Here is a 19469-nt window from a genome sequence, read left to right on the forward strand (position 1 = left end):
TTCATGGAAGGCAAACTGACCCTCAGAGCAACAGGCCAGGATAAATGACAGAAGAGACATCTAAACTACCACATGTTTAGGGAGCTGTGGGGCTTCCTTTGGCTGCTTACACCGAAATGAGAGAAGACAGAAACGATTTAAAGACAGAACTTATAATTAAAAGGGAAGCACAAAGTAAAACTTCTGACCACTTCCAGAATAAAATGGTGCATTTAGGAAAAAATACTGTATTCAAGTGGCCTTTGCTATAGAGATCACCAGGCTGGGTGAGAGCCAGGTGCTATTTATCAGGACAACAGTGGAATGACAAGGCATTCAGAGATGCAGGCAGGCCAGACATGGAGAGAAAGGTGTAGAAGGCGCACCTTCGAAGGTTAAGCATTCACTACCTGCTGCCCTCATGCTAGAAAAGTGCTCTCTGCTGCCCTGCACTGGCTCAGGGGGCCCAGGTGTACAAGCAGTGGCCTGGCAGCATCTCCGCGGTGCTGACTTTGAACATACCCAGAGTGCACAAGTTGTGCAGCTTCCACCGAGACCTTGAAGGTCATGTACCATGGCATGGGGGCCCAGCAGATACACGCTACAGGTTTGGGGCCACTTCAAAGTTCCTCCCACCAGGCCAACTCCTATGCACATGAAGGGGTAAGCAGTCTCCAGGACCACAGAACTGTGGAGCTACCAATAAGCCTGGAGAGCTGCAGTATCCAGCAGTGAACTGCTGTGGAGGAATGGGTCTGTCTGAGTCCCTGTGATCCCAGAATCTCTTTCAGTGTGCCCCAACAGTGGCAAATGGAGTGAAAGATTTCTGTGGAGTCTTAATGTCCACTGAGGGAAAACCTAAACAAACCCTTTAGCTTTATGTACTTTTCATTGACTTCAGAGATCACAACTTTTAGTCCAGCCTGAGAACTTAGAAGATCTTGCCTCAAAATAAGTAAGGGGCTGAAGATGCAGCTTCACGCAAAGGTTCTGGATTCAGTCCCTAGTGTATTCTGGGAAGCAGAGGACTCGCACTAATCTTGGAGGTCACACAGTGGAGCAATATATTCTGAGTCTTCCATTAGTTGGGCTGTAGGTGACACCTCTGACTAAAGCTGCTTAGTAAGTTAAACCTGCAGCCTTCTACTCTCTGTCTCCAGGGAAAGATGCCTTCTGTACTGTAATGGTTAATGGTCAGGTTAGCTATTCCCAGTAAAAGAAACTAAAAAGATACACATCCTAAAACTTACTGATCAATAACTTCTCTCTAGATTTACAGAACATCTGATGGTCTCCAGCTAACATCAAAGCATGGGCCAAGGATGTGTTAATCTTGTTTATTTGAAGGTAATATAATGTTTAACCTGCAGGAACCTGTTTATCTAAGATAACTATTTGGGACTGATCTCAAGGGTATTCTAACAGAAAACAATACAGCCCCAGGTGACGAAGACCCTGCACAGCACGTACCTTCATGCCCACTGCCCTGCTCCCCCAGCTCCATCAAGGTTCTTTGTGCTCCTAGCATACCAATAGAGCCTTTGTCGGCAGTAACTTCTGCCATTTTGGTTACTGGCTTTCCAAATACATGTATTTTCTTTCCTTGACCCAACAAGATGAAGCCACTGGCTTTTTCAAGCAGTAGGCAGAGCCAAAATTACAGTAAGATTTAACATTGTCTGCGATTTTGGGCTTACTTGAAACTAATTACCCTTTTACTCTTGCCTAGTTCTCTTGTTTGGTATGGGAAGGTCTACCTCATGCCTGTCCTGCTATTATATTTTGAAAACGTGAACTTCTTGTGATTTGACAGACTTGTAGCTAGGGGATAGGGGGCTGCCTCAGGATAAAGCATGCTTTCAGTTCACCCCTATCTGATTTAGATGAGACTGTGGACATCAGGCTTTTGAGTTGATGCTGGAACATCCTTTAGACAAAATACATGTATTTTACATGGAAAAGGACATATATTTGGGGAAAATGCTATGATACTAACATGTCCCCCAAAGATAATGTGTTAGAAACTTAATTCCCAAAGCAACAGTACCTGGGGAGCAGGGCTTTCAAAAAGCCCCTCCCTTTCTTACCCACCACTACTTCTTCTGTATCGCCTCTGCTTCCACTACCAACCTCCAGAATTTAAAGTTTTGTTTTGTTGTGTGTGCGTGTGTGTGTGCGTGTGCGTATGCGTATGCGTGTGTGTGTGGCAGTACTAGACAATCAAACCCAGAACCTCACTTATAATAGGTAAGCACTCTACCACTGAGCTACACCCAACTCAAAGGGTTTGATTTTTATCAAAGGTTATACAGGCCTAGCGTGGTGGTACATGCCTGTAATTCCAGCACTTGGGGAGGCTGAGGAAAGAATATTGCTGTGGGTTTGAGGCCACGCTGTGCTGCATAAGTGAGTTCAAGGCCAGCCTGCACTATGTACCAAACCCTGTATCACACACACACACACACACACACACACGTGTATCCACACATAAGATTACAGAAGTTTCCTTAGAATTTCCTTCCTCCTCTTTGACATGTAGAGCTGACTTACATCATCCTATGGTTTATTTAATCACCAAACATGGAACATCCCATTTTAGCTTCATGTGCAACAAGGAATGCTTTTTAAATTCCTCTAAAACATTCAAGCCATTCTCTACTAAGAAACCACTATCTTTCTCCTTCAAATAATGAAAAACACCACCTTTCACTCAACAACAATTCCAAGATGAACTTTCTAATGAAAGTACTAAAAAGCATCATTATTTTCCAAATTGTTAAGAAAACATAATCCGGGGGCTGGGGATTTAGCTCAGCGGCATAAGCTCCTGCCTTGCAAGCAGGCAGTCATGAGTTCGATACCCAGTACCGATAAAAAGGAAAAAGACCAAAAAAAAAAAAAAAAACCCTGAATTACCTTTATCAAGACCTCATAAACCTACCTGGCTCTCCTAAACAGACATGTGCATAGACATATCGATTCAGATGCTTTGTCTACAGCAGAACATGAGCTTCAGAGGAGCTCTAACTCAGACTGAAACCTGTCATCTCAGATGACACAAAATGGCATTTATTTTCAGGAACTATCAAAATGCCTGAGTCACCAACAGTAAAACCTGGAGGTTCCCAAACAAACATATATATTTGGTCCATCACAGCAAGGATGGCTCACCTTCCCATCTGTGCCCAGTGCCTAGAGCCAAGCATGACAGTGATTTACAACCTTACCTAAGACATCCAGCTTTTGCGTGTGAACCAGTCCCAAGACCTGCACTTGGCCAGATGCGCTCTTTTTGCAAATGCTGGCTCTTTCGGAGCAGTCAAGGGGCCCTTTGTATACTCTCTGACACAGATTTATGAAGTACCTGTAGAAAAACATACAGGGAGTGGGGAGGAATGTTAAGTCTCATTCCTGGCCTGACACATGTAGGACAGCCAAGTATTCACTCTGTGGCCAAATGCAGCCCTGGAGCAGTTTTTTAAGAGAAAAGGCCACAGAGCTGGTCAGCACTGATGAAGGGAGCCAATTACGTAGGAACATTGGCAGAACTCCCACCTCACACAGAGCCTATGTAATGTGGGTCAGGAAAACGACTGTGGAGAAGGGAGAAGCAGCTCACACACTGGCACGTGGCTTGTTGCACTTATGGCCACTTAAGTCCTTCTCTTCACATGGTACACTCTGCAGAGAGGCCCTGTGGAACTGAGGGTACCTGACAATATGGGCACTCTATACATGGACCACTTAGGACAACCAAGTCAGCAAATGCAACTAAAAGGTTTGTGACAAAGATCTGAGAAAGTCCTCATACAACCCAGAAACCTGAGCAAGACAGAAACTGTCACAATGCAAACCAAGCCTAGCCCAGTCCAGCCTGGCCAGTTTCTCTGGGCTCTGGAGGCTCAGTCTCTACTCTTTAGAGCTCCTCTGCCTGCCAGAGCTCCTTACTTTGGAGTGACCCTGAGTAATAATTTCAGCTGATTCTCAAGAGCACAACCACACTCAAGATCAGCACAAGCCCTACATGCATGTGGAATTTCCGTTATTTGTCAATTGGAACAAACCACGTAGAGTCAAATACTGCCAAAAAACCTCAGTCCCTGCCCACCTCCCACAATGCAGCACAGCTGGCCAGTGGGCAGGGTACTCACGAGGCTCCTTCGTGCATGAAAACCCAAGACCCAGTGAGAGACGACAGTAGCCGCAGGTCATAGGTTTTATGGTTCTGGATGAATTTGCACTCCATCTTCTCTGGGGGGCAAACGACTTTTGTTCTCCACTCAAACGCCACTTCGCACCCACGAACTTCACTAAAGACCTCTGGTCTTCCGATAGTCACATCTTCATCGCACTTAAATGTGATGGTAGATGTCCGGTGGCTGTTACCTGGGGAACAGCAGGCATGCAAACAGTGAGACCCAGCCTGTGCCAAGCACCCACCTCATCACCTTCCACCCTGCCACAGCTGGCACTCATGTGTGTCAAGTATCTGGCTATTCCTCTCGAACTGCCCTGCCTAGGGTTGGTTTGTTCCATTCACAGAGGGTCTCAGTCCTAAACAGATTCTGTTCCCTCAGGCCCCATGGCAGGAGCACGGTTCCTCATAGAGCAATACTTAGCGTCTTATTAGATACTGATAATAACACAATTTAAAACAATGGCAGTAAAACCTGTAACTACCTAGAAATTTTAATGTCATCTGATGGACCAAAGTCACATTCTCTTAAAACAAGCCTTAAAACTACAGTCCTCTGTAAATTTAACATCTCTGTTTCTAACGTGTCCCACTTGTTCCTGATCATTTGAGGAGTTTTCATGTATTTGTCCTCTCACTCTCCCTGGGAATTCGCAACATACTAGAAGGAGCTTCTTATGAGAGCACTGTGTATGCACAGCAGGATCAAGGTAAGTCTGGCTGAACATGAAAGCCCCAGCCGGCTGCTCCCATGCCTGCCTCACGTAGAAAGTCAATGGCTAAGTCATTGTTTTCCTAAATTCTTCCATAGCCACCCCAAAGACTACAACAGGCAGCACTTCTGCAGAGTCAAAAATCTGAACCACCAAGGCTGAAAACTGGTATGTAGACATAATTCTTTCTATCTAGTGGCCACTCAGAGCCACATCTCAACACGGCTCTACTTCAGCTGGCACATACAACTGTCTGATGATTCCAGGGGACAAAGAGTTATGCAGCAGAATCATGCCTTAGTAACCTGATAACCCTAATGGTCTCAGTATGAACAGAGCCACGAGCCAGAGCACTAGGCCACAGGGTTCCCCACTCACTCTGCCTGCAGAATCCCCACTCATGGTCTCTGTCGTAGTTTGCAGTCTTGCTACACCAGAGCTTCGTCCTTCCCTCCAGGACACAATCATCGTAGCTCCTCCCATTGAATATGAAGGGGAAGACACAGGGGTCACCTACTTCTGTTTCTGCAATGCAAGAAGAATACCTGGATGATCCAGATGCAGTAATTACTTCAGCTGTGTCTCAGTAGGACACCCAACAAGGGGTCTCTAAGACTAACGCTCCCCACTCTAGACTACCTGTGTGACAACCACAATACACCTGCAAAGACTCAGAAGAACACCTGGGAGGACAAAATGTTCAAAGTCTGAACATTCAAGCCCAAGAAACAAAGGATGAATTAGTCACCTTCAAATGCAAGGCTGCAGCCCTCATAGGATTTTAAACTGTACTCCTAGGAAATTTTTTTTTCCTGCTGCTAAATCTAGGAATTTAACATGTAACATGCAAAGATTTACCTGGAGGGCAAATATCACCATTAACATAGCTCAAAATGACCGCTTCATCCTCGTGCCTATAATCCAGCTGCATCGACGCCAGCCGTCCAAAGGACACTCCTTTGCTCCCCGAGAGCAGACAGACGCCACCATCCTTGCAGCCCCCTTGGTCCAGGCCAGCTGCAGCGGTGCACACCCCCACACTGTATGTGTGTGAGTCTCGAGTTACCTGTACAGACACACTCTGGCTGTGAACAGAGCAGTGGTACCAGGGACTCCAGAGAAACACGGTGGTGCAGTCTGTCAGGGCAGAGGGCGCTCCTGCCTTCTGCCCAAGCCCAGAGTCATTTCCACAAAGAATCACCCTGCTAGACCTCTGGGCACCTTTCTCCAGCAACTAGAAAATGTTACAATTCTCTCTGCGAGGCCAGCTGCCTGCCTTTCTCCTATTGCTCATTTCCTTCCTACAGCCTGTGCTTCCTTACCCAGCTAGTAGGGTATTGCGGATGCTAAGCCCATGAGCTGAGCAGACACTCCAGTGACACGTGTACTTGTTCTCGGCACCTGCTTTGCCCTTCCTTGGTGTGATCACAACTGCAGCACACTTGCAGGAGGCCCTACCCAGGGCAGAGGGCTTTGTCCCAGCAGACAGACTGTCGGTCCCTGAGCACAGAATTCTGAGTTCTCTAGGGCCAAATGCTGGGGCGCTGGGGCCTGATCCATGCACCAGATGACTTGGCAGCATCTAGACTGTCAGAAGTCCAGAGGTTTGGTCATCAGTGACCGTGATACCTCAAGGACATGGCTAACAGTCACACACAGGCTGGAGCTGCAACACAACACTAAATCACACACCAGGAGCTTCTCCAACCAGGTGCATCTCCTGGTTCCCTCCTTCCATCACGTCTGTGGCTGACAGCTACATGACTTATCTTAAAGCCAGGCTGGAGACTAAGGAATTTCCTGTGGACACTGCTGGCCACAGCAGATCCAGTCCTTCCCTGTGTGTGACCAAGCTGCCTGCTGCTGTCGTGAGACAGAGTCCCACTGCCTGCCCCTTGAGTCATGGGATCCTCACAAAGCCCTAAGGATAGAAGCTCTGTTGTGAACCATGGCAGAATGTTGGTGGTATAATATCAGAAACCTTCCTGTACACTGACCCTGAAGCCCAATGTGAGAACCACTCCTGTAGGCATTGTCAGGATGACCACCCACCCTCAAGACAGGCCCAGATTGCACCAGCAAAGGTGCTGTTATTAGGTGCTACTCAGGTGCTGGAAAGGGGGCGTGTGTTACCTTAAAAGGGCCCTTGGAAAGGCTGGTCAGGTTGAAGCTGTAGAGTAGCTGCTCATCTGTCAGAGCACAGCCCTCCATCTTCACCTCATCAGGACAGACAACTGGAGTCTGCCACTCAAACACAAAGTCGCACCCAGTGGTCCTGATCAGCTTCGGGGTTCCCTAGAGTTACAAAGAGCAAGGGTCGTAAAAACCAAAGGCACATACACACCACAGCCACACAACACACTCCCAGCCTGCAAGCACCAGAGACAAGTATGAAGGCTACATGCCACACCCTGGATAATGAGGCTCTGACCATGGCCACAGGGACCTTCAGAGACCCTGTACCCCACAGCAGGTGCTCTCCAGAGGAAGAAACCTTAAATAAATAAAACTAGCTCTCCTCAGGGCCGCTGATTGCTCCCTCTGTAACTCCCCAAGTTCATGCTGCCATCCTCTATTCAAAAGCACAGATGAGAGCAGCCAGATGTTTTGTGCTACAGGGTCATGGGAAAAAACCGGTCTTTAAGTGTCACCAGACACATGTTGAGGGTGATGCCTGCAACAGCAGAGGACAGCAAGTGCATCTTTGCACTCACAACTAAGGTCTCCACTACACCTAGACACTGAGGCCACTTATAAGGGAAGGCAAGATGTGACATGGCCAGATGTTCCATAAGCCAAATGCTGTTCCATTTATTTATACCTCCCTCATTCAAGAGCAACAAGAATGCCTAAGGGCACCAGTAGGAATTCAATTTGGTTTTTTGTTGTCATTTTGTTCTTTGTGGTACTGAGGATTTAACTCAGGGTTTTGGTACTGACATCCCCAGTCATGGATTTTATGTTTTGTTTTTTTGTGTGTTTGTTTTTGTTTTATTTCTCTGAGACAAGGTCTCAGTACATAGGCCAGGCTGGCCTCAAACTCATGGTGATCCTCCTGACTCAGTCTTCTAAGTGTTGGGATTCCAGGCATTCATTACAACTGGTTCCCAGCTCATTATGTAATTTTTTCTTTTGAGACAGGCTCTAAGTAGCTAAGTTAGCCAAGCTGGGTTTAAACTCGTAATCCTCTTGTCTCTGCCTGCAAGAGTGCTGGGATTCCATTTGTGGAGCTGCAGCCGAGGACAGTCACACTGCCTGGTTATGAAGTGACGCAGTATTCTTTATGAGAAGGTGGAGGAGTAACAGAATCCAGAAAGCCACGTGCAAGGATGAAGTGCTGCTGAGATGTTTAGCTTTTTGGAGGCCAGCTCCATGCTACTTGCAGGGTACAGGACCTCTCCCACAGGCATGGTCTCAGGGAGACACCGGGACTGCCCAGTCACAGCATGTCTCCTTCAATAATGCAGGACTGCGACAGGCCAAACGCCCTGAGGTGCCGTGGGTGGGCCTCTGTGGAGTGGTCTGAGGCAGCAATGGTCTGCCTTCTCCCTTCTCAGTGATTGCACAGTAGTATCCTCCTGTCAAACAGCTGCCAATTTACTTCCTGGCTCTCCTGGAACTTGCATATCTAGCAGTCACAGCGACTCTTTCCTTTATAAAGTTGCTCCAGGCCAAGAAATCAGGGTTATCTTTAGTGAACTAAGACACTAACAGGCCACAACCTGTCACCTGAACTTTCTCCTATAGGCCTGATGAACGTCAGAGTTATATCTAGAATTGTGAGAGGCAATCTGAGATATTATTCCTATGACATGATATATACATCCCCAGACATTGTAATCAAGACACAATACTTCTGCCACAAAGGCTGGCGTGGCGGCATATGACTGTAATCCCAGGACTCAGGAGACTGAGGAATGAGGATTGCTGCAAGTTTGAGGTCAGCCTGGGCTACAAAATGAGTTCAAGGCCAGCCTGAACTACAGAGCAAGACTCCGTCAAAAAGGACCCCCCCCCCCAAAAAAAATCTGCAGCAGGATGTACAAATAGTCATGTTAAGTGAGATAAGTAAGAGACCCTAACTAGCCTCCAACAGGTATTTACAGCCTAATGACAGCAGAAGCACAGACAAGGGGCTGTGCACTGTGCAGAGCCATCGATGGCCACTGTGAAGCAGGGCCCCAACCCCCACTTTAGCTCCTGTTCACAGCGTTTGGGAGGGAATCAAGAGAACACACAAACTGGCTCTCATATAATAAAAGCTGGCTTTTCTTCTAATGTGCAGAAAATAGAAGCTAGTACCTCCTTATTCGTAACATGTACTACCTTGCAGTAGCTATACTGACTCTAGATATTGCTTGTTCTTTCCTGGCTTCTGAAATTAGGCTAGGTTGTGAAGGATGGTAGCTACCCAAGTCTTGACTTCTCAGTAAGAAGAAAATCACTAGTGATTTTCCCAATAAGAAGAAAATCAGAGATAAAAGCTATGACCCTTTAATATAGCAGCAGTACTCTACTTAATGTCACTCAAGCCTCTCTGTGCTGTTAACTCGAGGCGAACTTACTCATTCCTCAACCGTTGGCTGTGAATTTTTCAGATGTGCCAATAGAGGTACATATTACTCAAGGGAGGAATTTGAAGACTGCTATATGGCTATCCAGCCTGCGGTGTTAAGTCAAAATTGCAACAGGCAGACCACTCACCATGCTGACACCTCTTTTGCAGTGGAACGTGATAAGCGAGGTATAGTTGAACTGCTTGTCTGCTAAGCAAGGTGTTCTGCTTTCAAGAGTCAGGTAAACTTCAGTTCCTCCTGCACTGAGCCTTGGAGGGCCTGTGACCCGGCCAATATCCTACACAAAAAACAAAGCAAGTAACACTTCAGGAAATTTTTCCCAACGTTTGTAGAATAAGAGCTGGAACTGAATCATTAGCTCTGATAACAAGTAGCATCTAAAAAAGTTGAGAGAATCCCAACTCAAATGGATATTTAGACACTGTGATTCTACAAAGGAATTCCATATTCAATTACAACAGATTCTAAGCAACAGGACTGTCTCTCTCCAATCATGTCCAGGATATACCACTAGGCCTCCTGACTTGGGACAAAGGAGTCAGACAATGTTCCACATTCACAGTACCCAATACTGATTTGTCTCCTCCCTGCCCACACTGCCCAAGGACTCCCAGGCAGTTTGGCAGTACCCGCCGGGTGTGTCTTTGGAGGAAGAGACAGGCTCACTCACTACTTTTTACTGCTTACCCCAAGTTGCTTCTGACACACAGCACGTGCTATTTTTCTGAGTAAATGTGTGAAACAAAGGAGAATGGTCTAGGAAATGGTGTGTGTGTGTGTGTATGCAATTGTGTGGGTGTGAGTGTACACAACTATATGTACACACACTAATGCTACTCCCCTGTGATTTTGTACACAGCTGCCACATTCTTCATTCATTACTCCGCAGCTTGCTCAGACCACATGCCCTAAAATACCTACCCCATGTAGGGGTTTTAAAAATCCAAAGACGGGTCGCCAAGCGGGAGAATTCAGTAAACCAGACCTCTCAGAAAGACACACAAAGACCCCTCATCTCCCCTGTCAAGATGTGACTAAAGTTTTTTCTACTAAGATTTGGTTTAGCCAGACCCTCATTTCTCTCACAGCTATAGTTCTATTAAATTCCTATTAAGTCCATTTTCCCTATCAATTCCCAATACTTTTCACCAAAGCTACATATAATGTCCATCTTTGAAAACAACATATATAAGACCCACAACAGGGATCACCTGTTAAAACATGTAAATAATATAGAAGCAAGGACACAAAAAGATAACTTTGGAGATACATTTCAAATATTAAAATGGCTTAGGAACTTGGCAAAATATAATTGATGGAGGCAATTTTTAAAGATCCAAATCCATATTTTAAAAGTGCTAGTTGAACCAAAATTTCAAGGCAGAGTATTTAGCTCTTAGCACATCTGCTCTTGTCCTAAATTGTAACTCATTACCAAAGAAAGTTCTTGTATTTCAGAGGAACAACAGATGTGACATGACAGTTAAGCTTGACTGTGTCAGTTTAGTTAGCTAGAGATCCAACTACTGGAAAGATGGGTCACACTTCTGTGTGTGTCACGGAGGTGTGACGCTGGGGTCTGTATCTGGTCCCTCACCCAATCATTTCCTCTCTTGCCACTTGTTGCCTGCTGTTTCCTGGAAAGTCATTAACTAAGCAGCTTTGCATCAATACCTTCTTTTACAGTGATGTTCCTGCCAACTGACCATGAACTGAATCCTCTTAAAATGTAAGCCAAGGAAATGAAGGGAGAAGAGAGGCCTGGGGTGGGGGAGGGGGGCCATATATCATGTACAAGTACAAATTCCCTATGATGAATGTTATCACTATATGTAACTACAAAGTTTTAAAAGTAGATTAAAAAGAAAGTAAGCTTGGGGCTGGGGATTTAGCTCAGCAGTATAAGTGCCTGCCTTGCAAGTGCACAGTCATGAGTTCGATCCTCGGTACCAATAAAAAAGAAAAGAAAAAAAAAAAAGAAAGTAAGCCAATTAAACCTCTGTGCTTTAACTTAAGGATGTTAGGTATTGTGTCCAGCAATAGGATAGCTGTCTAATACATTAAGGTAAACATTCCAAATTTAAAAAGTTATACCAGTGTTCTTTCTTGCCACTTTATCTAAAAACTTGTCTTGATCAGGATCAACTCTGAGGCTGATGACATAAAAAAACAGTAGTAATTCTGTATCTATACGTATGTGTTCATATATTGCTGAAAGCTCAAAGACTTTCTAGCCACAGTACACAAATGTTTACCTTACTGGACCCAGAACATACATAATCCCAGTTCATTTCTCTATTCTGTGTACTCTCCACTGAACACAAGAAACACAACAAGTCGTGCAGAAATTCTTTCCACTATTCTTTGAACTTTCCACACTTACTAGAGGAGGACCAGTGACTGGGATTTTGCACACTGCAGCTCCGGCAGGACAGGGGACTCCATGCATAGGGTTGAGAGGTTGGCAAATATTGATGTAGAAATCAGGGTTGGTGTCAGAAGTGTCCTCCTCACTTTCATCATAGGCTTCATAACCGCCGGTGCGGTGGATGAGAGGAGACAAGTCAATAATAGAGCTTCCATTCCTCACAGTACATTCCGTCTGTTGAACAAGAAAGATTACATTTGAGTGAAAAAAAATTTTGCTAATGATTACTGAAGTTACCATCCATGAGGACTTACAATTTTTTAGGCCAAGGGATCAAATTTGAGGGTCATGCATATGCTAGACATGGGCTCTACCACTGAGCAGTATCCCTGTTAAGAATTTAAAAGCTGAACCACCAACAAAGCACAAAGGAAAGAACAAGGTCTCAAAATGCTGCCATTACTCCAAATTTAAATCAGATAAATTTAAATCAGCCGTTTTGGATACTTTTAAATCACTCTGTGGCAGTCAGGAGTGCAAGAGCTGACTGGATACCTTTGGGGGAGACAGCCCCTCCGCCTGTGGACTCACCGCCTGCTCGCAGGCTAGGGGTGTGTGCCAAGAGAAGAAGAGTGTGCATGTCTGCTTATCCAGGGAGATGAGCACGGGCCTGCTGGTGGGTCCGGCTTCAGGCCTGCACACAAAGCTGATGACACTCTTGTATCTCAGGCCAGATTTGGAGGGACACGACGATCCATCTTCATACACCAACTGCAGGACCTGATCCTCGTAGCTGAGCTTCTTGCTGGCCTTGCCCACGCTGATTCGGGTCTGTCCAAAGCAGGCCCCTGCACCACAGGAGAAGCCAGGGCCAGCAATTAGAAGATCACTGCCATTTACCTGACGAGAACTTTCTGCCCAGCCACACCTAAAACATGTCACTGTGAGTGTCAAATAATCTGGTCTGTGCCTCATTCAGTTACACATGTAATCTGCTTTATCATTTGGCCATGAGTCTCTTGACCATTGCAGGAGATGATGGTGTCACTCACCTCTGCCTCTGGCATTCACCAGTCAGGCTGAGGACAACTCCAGGGACAGGAGAGCCACAATACTTACCCATACCCGGAGCACAGTTTTCGTTCTCCCCACAGATACTCATGTAGACGAGCCCATTCTCACTGTAAGCTGCTGTGAAGCCAGCTCTGCTACTTAGGGAACTCAGGTCAAACAGGTGTCCTGCAAGGTAGAAGGGGCAAGTGCCCTGTCACCAGTGCCAGGACTTTAGCCCCTTGCACCCCTGAATTCCCCTCCTCTGACAGCAAGTTCATGTCACATGCCCACCAGTCTCCAAATTTAAATCAGATAAAAAGATGGTCCATTTGTCTCCTAGAGACCAAGGTTCGCAGTGTCCACTCCTCCTGGGTCTGTCCCTCAGCGGCCACTGGGATTCTCATGGACCTGGGGAAATCACCCCAACTGCTAGCAGAGCCACCTGTGTCATTCTTGGCACAGGGCAGAGGGAAAGTGATGTCTGCTGGTTTCCTGTCAGGATGGCTGGGACAGGTGGGCAGCTCTGGACAGTGTGAAGCTGGTGTGGCCAGGATGACACTTTCAAAGAGAGGTGGCCTCTCCCCTGCTGAAGGGGAATTACGAGTGAGCACAAAAAGCCAGTCGAGAGAAAAGACCAAATGTCCCAGTATGCCACAGAATGCTTTGTGCAGGCACCTTGCTGCCACACTTCACTTTGAGACCTTCACTGCTAGTGGGCAGATGGATGACAGTCAAGCTGCTCAGCTGTGCTGAGGTCACTGACAGTGCCATCCCTTACCTGTGCTGGGGTTGGTGACCTGGCAGTCATCATGCACAGTTTTCTGCACAGGACAGGCAGCAGCCGTGGGCCAGGAAAAGGTGTATTCGCAGTCCTCCACTGCACTGATGAAGAGTGGCCTGGAGTTCTGTGCAACACAATGATTTACACATGCATGGCCTGTGCTGTTAGGCAGGCTCATTCCCCCACTGCATGCCAGGGAAGCAGCTCTGCACACCCTACACACCCTGGAGCCCCACTCACTTGGCACCACTGTGGGATGAGGGCAGACCTTTGAACTCTGTGCCCTCCCCGCCAAGTGGTTCTCACATATCCAGGTCCTGGGACTAGTAGAGGGGACCAGAACGGTAAAGAATAGCCCCAAGGACAACTGGCAGGGGAGGCTCCAAGGGCCTGGGTGACCCAAATGAGTCCATAACTGATACAACTGATACAACTGAACTGAACATGAACTGACACCTGTTACAGTCAAAACACAAAGCTGATGACACTCTTCATAAAGAAAACCATCTGTGAACTCTATGAACCCTTCCCCAGGTGCTGAACCTAGCTCACTGCTTTACCCAGATGCTTCCTACCCACCAGAAAACTGCATGGCTTGTTAAGCAGCATCTTCCTTCCTGAAGAAACTTGGTGCAGCCCATGCTGCAGCCCTGGCATCAAGCACTAGGGTTCAAAGAGTCTATGGTGTCCACTTTCCTCCTAGCTGCCCTGCGGCCTGTCACTCTGACCCAGGAGCACCCTGCTCAGACATAAACAAGACTTATAGGCTGGGATACGCAGTGTGGCAGCTAGGAGCCTGGCCAGGCTCTGCCCTCTTCCAGCCTTGCTCAGATTGGAGCTGGCTCCGTCCACCACTGCCCCTGCCACACATGGGGGAGCTCTTCCCACATTTCCCACATTTGGCTGTGTTGCCCCACACAGCCAAAGCCACCCCCTCACCCCAGAACACGCAGAAACTCTTCTCCTCAGCCTCGTCAACAGGGCTACCAAAGCAGTCAGTGCCTGCTGTACACACCAGGCAACAAGGGACAGAAGCACACTCCAAAGGACAAGCAGCCATCTATAGCGCTACCACACACCAGCAGGGTCATCTGGCCCTTCCTATTTCTCTCCACACCTTAAAACCCTCAGCATCACTGGCCTCCCCTGAGGTATTCTGGGCTGGAGTCATGGCCCAGGTTTACAGCTAGAAGTGGAAAAGCCATCTGTGATCCTGACTGCCCAAACACAAGCTGCCTTGAGAGAGACAGAGAGTGCAGTCAAGCAATAGCTTCTCTAGGGCCTTCGAGGAATCCAAGTCTGACTCTAAAGAGAACCAACTAATTTCAAGCCTGAAATTGTCAGACTGATCATCAGATAGCCAAAGATGCATGTTCCCTCAGTAGCAGGTTGTGGTCCCCAGCTCTCTTGCCCCAGCTATGTCACCCTAGGCTCTCTGACTTATTCCTCCAAGGATCCAAGGACACAGGTCATGCTGGCCCTCAGATCTGTACTATTCAGAAGCCCTGTCACTCACTACTTGGCTCTCACTGCAGCTGAACCGGATGGTGGTGGACTTTCTCCGAATCTTGTCAGGACACAAGTCTCCATCCACATATGTCAGGACCGTCACTCCGTCAATCCGTTGAGGACCATCCCTCACCCTGCCCAGGTTCACAGATTTGGAGCCATCCAGCAGACACACAGCTGACTCTGGATGGCATGTCTCTGCAGCATGACAAAAGACAAGGAGAAGGTACTTTAGTGACTACAGTCTAGATACGGCACCTGCAAGCAACGGTGGACTGCTACTTTCTGCCCTAGCAGTCACTCCAAACTACCCACCACTTCTTTCACAATTGGCAATGGCAATGTATTAGTTTTTTCACTCACTGAAAAGTTGTTTTCTACATATAGACTGGGGTAGGCATGGGATTGATGGGCGTATGGGTTCCAGCAGGAGGCATGTCTGAACCCCTTATGTGATGACACTAAAATTCCTACAGTAAGTTAATGGGATACTTAACAGTGTAAGTTCATTCAAGAAATCTACCCACTTCCTACTCCCCCAAACATCTGCACCATGTGGCCCCATGAAAACAGGCTTCATGTCACAGCATGGAATCACAGAGTCACAGCTGCCCAGTAGAACACAGCAAGGGAGAGTAGGCCATGGCGTAGAACCAAGATGAGGATGAAAACCAGTCTCTAAACTTAAAAACAGGAGCAGTCCACTACTGACCCATCTACAACCTGGGAAGGTCAACTCACACTCTAGGAAAATAGGCCACGATTCACTGTTGGGACTATAAGAAGCCATGGATGGTAAGCAGCTCCCTGGGAGAGCTCTGGTTCCATGCATCCACCTGGCTCTAGGCTTGGGGTGAACTGGTCCTTGCGTTGTGGCAGGACCCCACAGCAAGTACAGTGGGCACACACCAGGGTCTTCATGTCACCCTCCTGCCTCCCACCCTGCTCACAATGATTTGCCATCCTGTTTCTACCTACCCACACCCCTTCTCATATTCAGAAAAGGTTACCACATTCCCAGCAGAGCCTTTGGCTCTGGCTGAGCTTGGATCACACCGGGGATCAGTCATTAAGCACTAATGTAGAGGCTTTTTTAAATGGAAAGAGAATTTTAAAATCTTGTATTTCTAATGCTAGTGTATTTCTAACACTATTCAAGGATGATACTGAGCACAGCCTGACGCCATAATTAGGAAGCTACAAAACTTAATGAGCCTTGATGTTCCAGGTGCCAGCTGCAAGAGAAGTGTAACTTAGTAATGGTTTGCTTGCTTTCAAGACTCGGAGACTTTCACTTGAAGGACACCTCTGCCCAGTCTCAGACAATGATGGATTCTTCCTCCATGTTATATAATAGTACCTCCATGTTATATAATAGTAACCTCATTTAGTTTGTGTAGAATAAATCCTGCCTAGCAATATATGACAAAGACATGTGTAACCAACTGTAGAATATTGTGTTATCTGTCTTTGTACCTCCTTGTGAAAATCTATGTAAGTGACTGCTAACTTCAAGATGGAGCTGATGGCTTGGAACTGAGATCCCCATCTGCTTGCTAGCATAATAAACCTATATGCCCTCCAAAAGTCCTCTGTGACATTATCTTTCATTTGATCTGGTCCTGAATTCTGCAGCACTAAGACCCTAAAGTCCTCCTGCTTTGGCTTCCTGACCAAACTATAGCCATCCAGGAGAGGTCCTTCAGCCCCACTCTACAGCGTTGACAGGTACCTCCCAGGCCTGGGCCCAAGAGGAGCCACTCACCACTGCCTGTCTGTGGAGCTAGAGACTTGCACACATTGATGAGGAAGTGCTCGGTGGCTCCTGTCCTGGTCACAGCTTCCCAATTGTCACTGTAGCGTGACAGAGAGGAGAGGTCGAAGGAGTTGCCAGCCCCGTCGCTGCAGGGAGGAAAAGGCCAGGTCAGGTTCAGTGCACTCCAGTTTTGCTCCTGGGTTGGATGGATTTAGGGGTTTTAGTCTCCCGGCATTCTGAGAGTCAAACCTCTCCCAGGACACACGCTCGCAGGGCCTCTCCCCTCCTCCAGTCAGGATCGGCAGCTACACCACCTGGAGTGTCAAGATTCCAAGACTCCCTCTGACAAGCAGACCAGCCAAACACCAAGTCTGAACGATGCTGCCCACTGCAGGCGGATGCAGTCCACAGCTCAGGCATCGGAGCGCCCAGTCACTCTCAGGGTTACCTGCTATCTAATCTGAGGCTATCAACCATCTCGAATTTAAAACTGGGCTTGTGCTGAATTTCTGCCCAGGCTGAAAGTCACTGCACCTAGATATGGGCAGTCACCAAGAACCAACCATGAGCCAGGGACTACACTGAAGTGAACAAGACACACTCAACCACCAGAGCACCCCATTGGGCAAAGGCAGGGGAGCCACCCCAGCCAGCACTTCCCCAAGGGCTGTGGCACTCAGAACAGAAAGGGTCCAAACATCACAAAGGCATGTGCTAAGCTGGGAGCACTATCCTGAACAAAACAAGTGAGTATCTCCACTCTCAGGATATTTACAAAAGTTATTTCTAGGAAAAAAAAAAAAAAAAACTACAAACAAGACATACTTTTACTCACAGCAGTAAGAACCAAAGAGCAGGAAAAAGGCAGGGAAGAGGGATGTGAAGATTGAGGGAGCAATCAAGAAAGACTTTACTGAGATGGTTACCTCTGAACAAACCTTGAAACAAACTGCTGGGCACAGTGGCCTATGCCTGTAATTTCAGCACTTGGGAGGCTGAAGCAGCAGGATCAGCTTGAGTTCAAGGCCAGCGTAGGCTATATGGTGAGTTCAATGACAGCCTGGCTAAATATGTGGTCAGATCGTGTCTCAAAAAACAAACAAACAAACAAACAAACAAAGAAGACAAAGACAGAGACACAGCTGGCCTGACTCGAAAGTAAGGAACCAGTGTGGCCAAATGAAAGTGAGGAACTGGCACATCAGAGAAGAGGTTAGAGACCACACAATGTAACAGCACCCAGCGCCAATAATAAGAGCTTCAGGTTTCAGGGCCAAAGGAGAGCGGCAGTCAGCTTATCAGCAAAACAGACATGGGCTGCTGATACCTTAACAGGACCTGTGACTGTGCTCAACTAGTTGCATGTGTGACAAGGATAAAGGTGTAAAGAGGGTGCTGAGGAACTGCCACGGAGCTACGGGCACAAGGGAAGAGCACACAACTGGCCAGACACAACAGAAAAGTGAAGATGTTTGCAGATGATAGGAAGGAGAGGTAATGGGCAGTGCCTCAGACACTTGAAAAGAAATAAAAGCAGCACCACCAACAGCAGGGCAAGGAGAGAGGAGACCAGTATTGCACCACAACCAAAGATTCTGGATCTACAGTACGTCTATAGACGTACTATAATGTTTTTTCCTGAAGGTTTTTGATTGCGTTTGGGTGGCAAAAACTACACCATTTTATCTATAAGACTTTGAGCACATGTGCATACCCAGGGATGAGGCAGAGTCAGGGTGAACCAGGCCCCAGTGGGTGCTTATGGTTGTACATTTTTCCATCTTTACAACACAGTCTGGAGATACTGCCGGAGGCTGGCAAATATGGACCTGTGTGCCACTGAATTAGGAAACGTTCCAAAAGAACTATAAGATGTAAAAAGCAGAACAACGTTGAGGCAGGAGGGTAAAGGAAGCAGCAGGTATTTCTTCTGATAAGGGGTAACTGAAAAATGGTCATTTTCAATTTTAAAATTTATTGCCGTGTAAGTCTCATATTGCCATGAACCCTCCTTAAAGTATTACCCCTTGCCAGACATGGTGGTGCACGTCTATAATCCTAGCACTTAGGAGGCTGAGGATCGATACAAATTCCAGGCCAGTCTGGGCTACAAAGTGAATTCAAGGCCAATCTGAATGACAGCAAAATCCCATCTCCAAAAACAACAAAACCACTACCCCCTGCTTCAAAGGCAATTATCTCATGATTCTTGATATTTTCTGAAGTTCTAGAAGTTCTAGAAGTCTACTGCATGAGTGTCTTTATACAGTATGATCAAAACTGTGAATGCTGCCCTGTGGAAAGTCAGGCTCATAAAAGTCACTGTGGTGGGTCCTCACCCACCTCATTTACCAAAACCGGCACCACATGACTTACGACTCCACTCCACTCCAAATCAAAACCACCATGAGAAGCAAACATTTTGAACAGGTTCAGGGCATTGAGGCAGCTGCAGCAGCACAAGTAAAGGCACACAGGAGCGAGGACCTCCAAAAACGCTTCAGAAAGCAGCAAGAACAATAAAATAAATGTGTTTGG

At 46.9% G+C, this 19469-nt stretch overlaps 1 protein-coding gene across 1 annotated transcript in view; it reads right to left on the bottom strand.

Annotated features, from left to right (window-relative positions):
• The window catches only part of Igf2r (insulin like growth factor 2 receptor), a 113614-nt gene that overhangs the window by 12092 nt on the left and 82053 nt on the right, over positions 1 to 19469 (bottom strand). The window contains exons 30-41 of the mRNA XM_013148819.2: positions 16941 to 17077; positions 15183 to 15373; positions 13664 to 13790; positions 12952 to 13071; positions 12424 to 12680; positions 11848 to 12066; positions 9592 to 9741; positions 7021 to 7182; positions 5746 to 5953; positions 5266 to 5412; positions 4131 to 4365; positions 3207 to 3343 (exon numbers count right to left, since the gene is read on the bottom strand). Of these exons, the coding sequence (XP_013004273.2) occupies positions 3207 to 3343; positions 4131 to 4365; positions 5266 to 5412; positions 5746 to 5953; positions 7021 to 7182; positions 9592 to 9741; positions 11848 to 12066; positions 12424 to 12680; positions 12952 to 13071; positions 13664 to 13790; positions 15183 to 15373; positions 16941 to 17077 (2090 nt within the window). The remainder of the gene's footprint in view (positions 1 to 3206; positions 3344 to 4130; positions 4366 to 5265; positions 5413 to 5745; positions 5954 to 7020; positions 7183 to 9591; positions 9742 to 11847; positions 12067 to 12423; positions 12681 to 12951; positions 13072 to 13663; positions 13791 to 15182; positions 15374 to 16940; positions 17078 to 19469) is intronic.

The sequence above is a fragment of the Cavia porcellus genome, unplaced genomic scaffold, assembly GCF_034190915.1.
Source record: "Cavia porcellus strain 051 isolate PalLab524CR breed Dunkin Hartley unplaced genomic scaffold, mCavPor4.1 scaffold_22, whole genome shotgun sequence".
Taxonomy (NCBI): domain Eukaryota; kingdom Metazoa; phylum Chordata; class Mammalia; order Rodentia; family Caviidae; genus Cavia; species Cavia porcellus.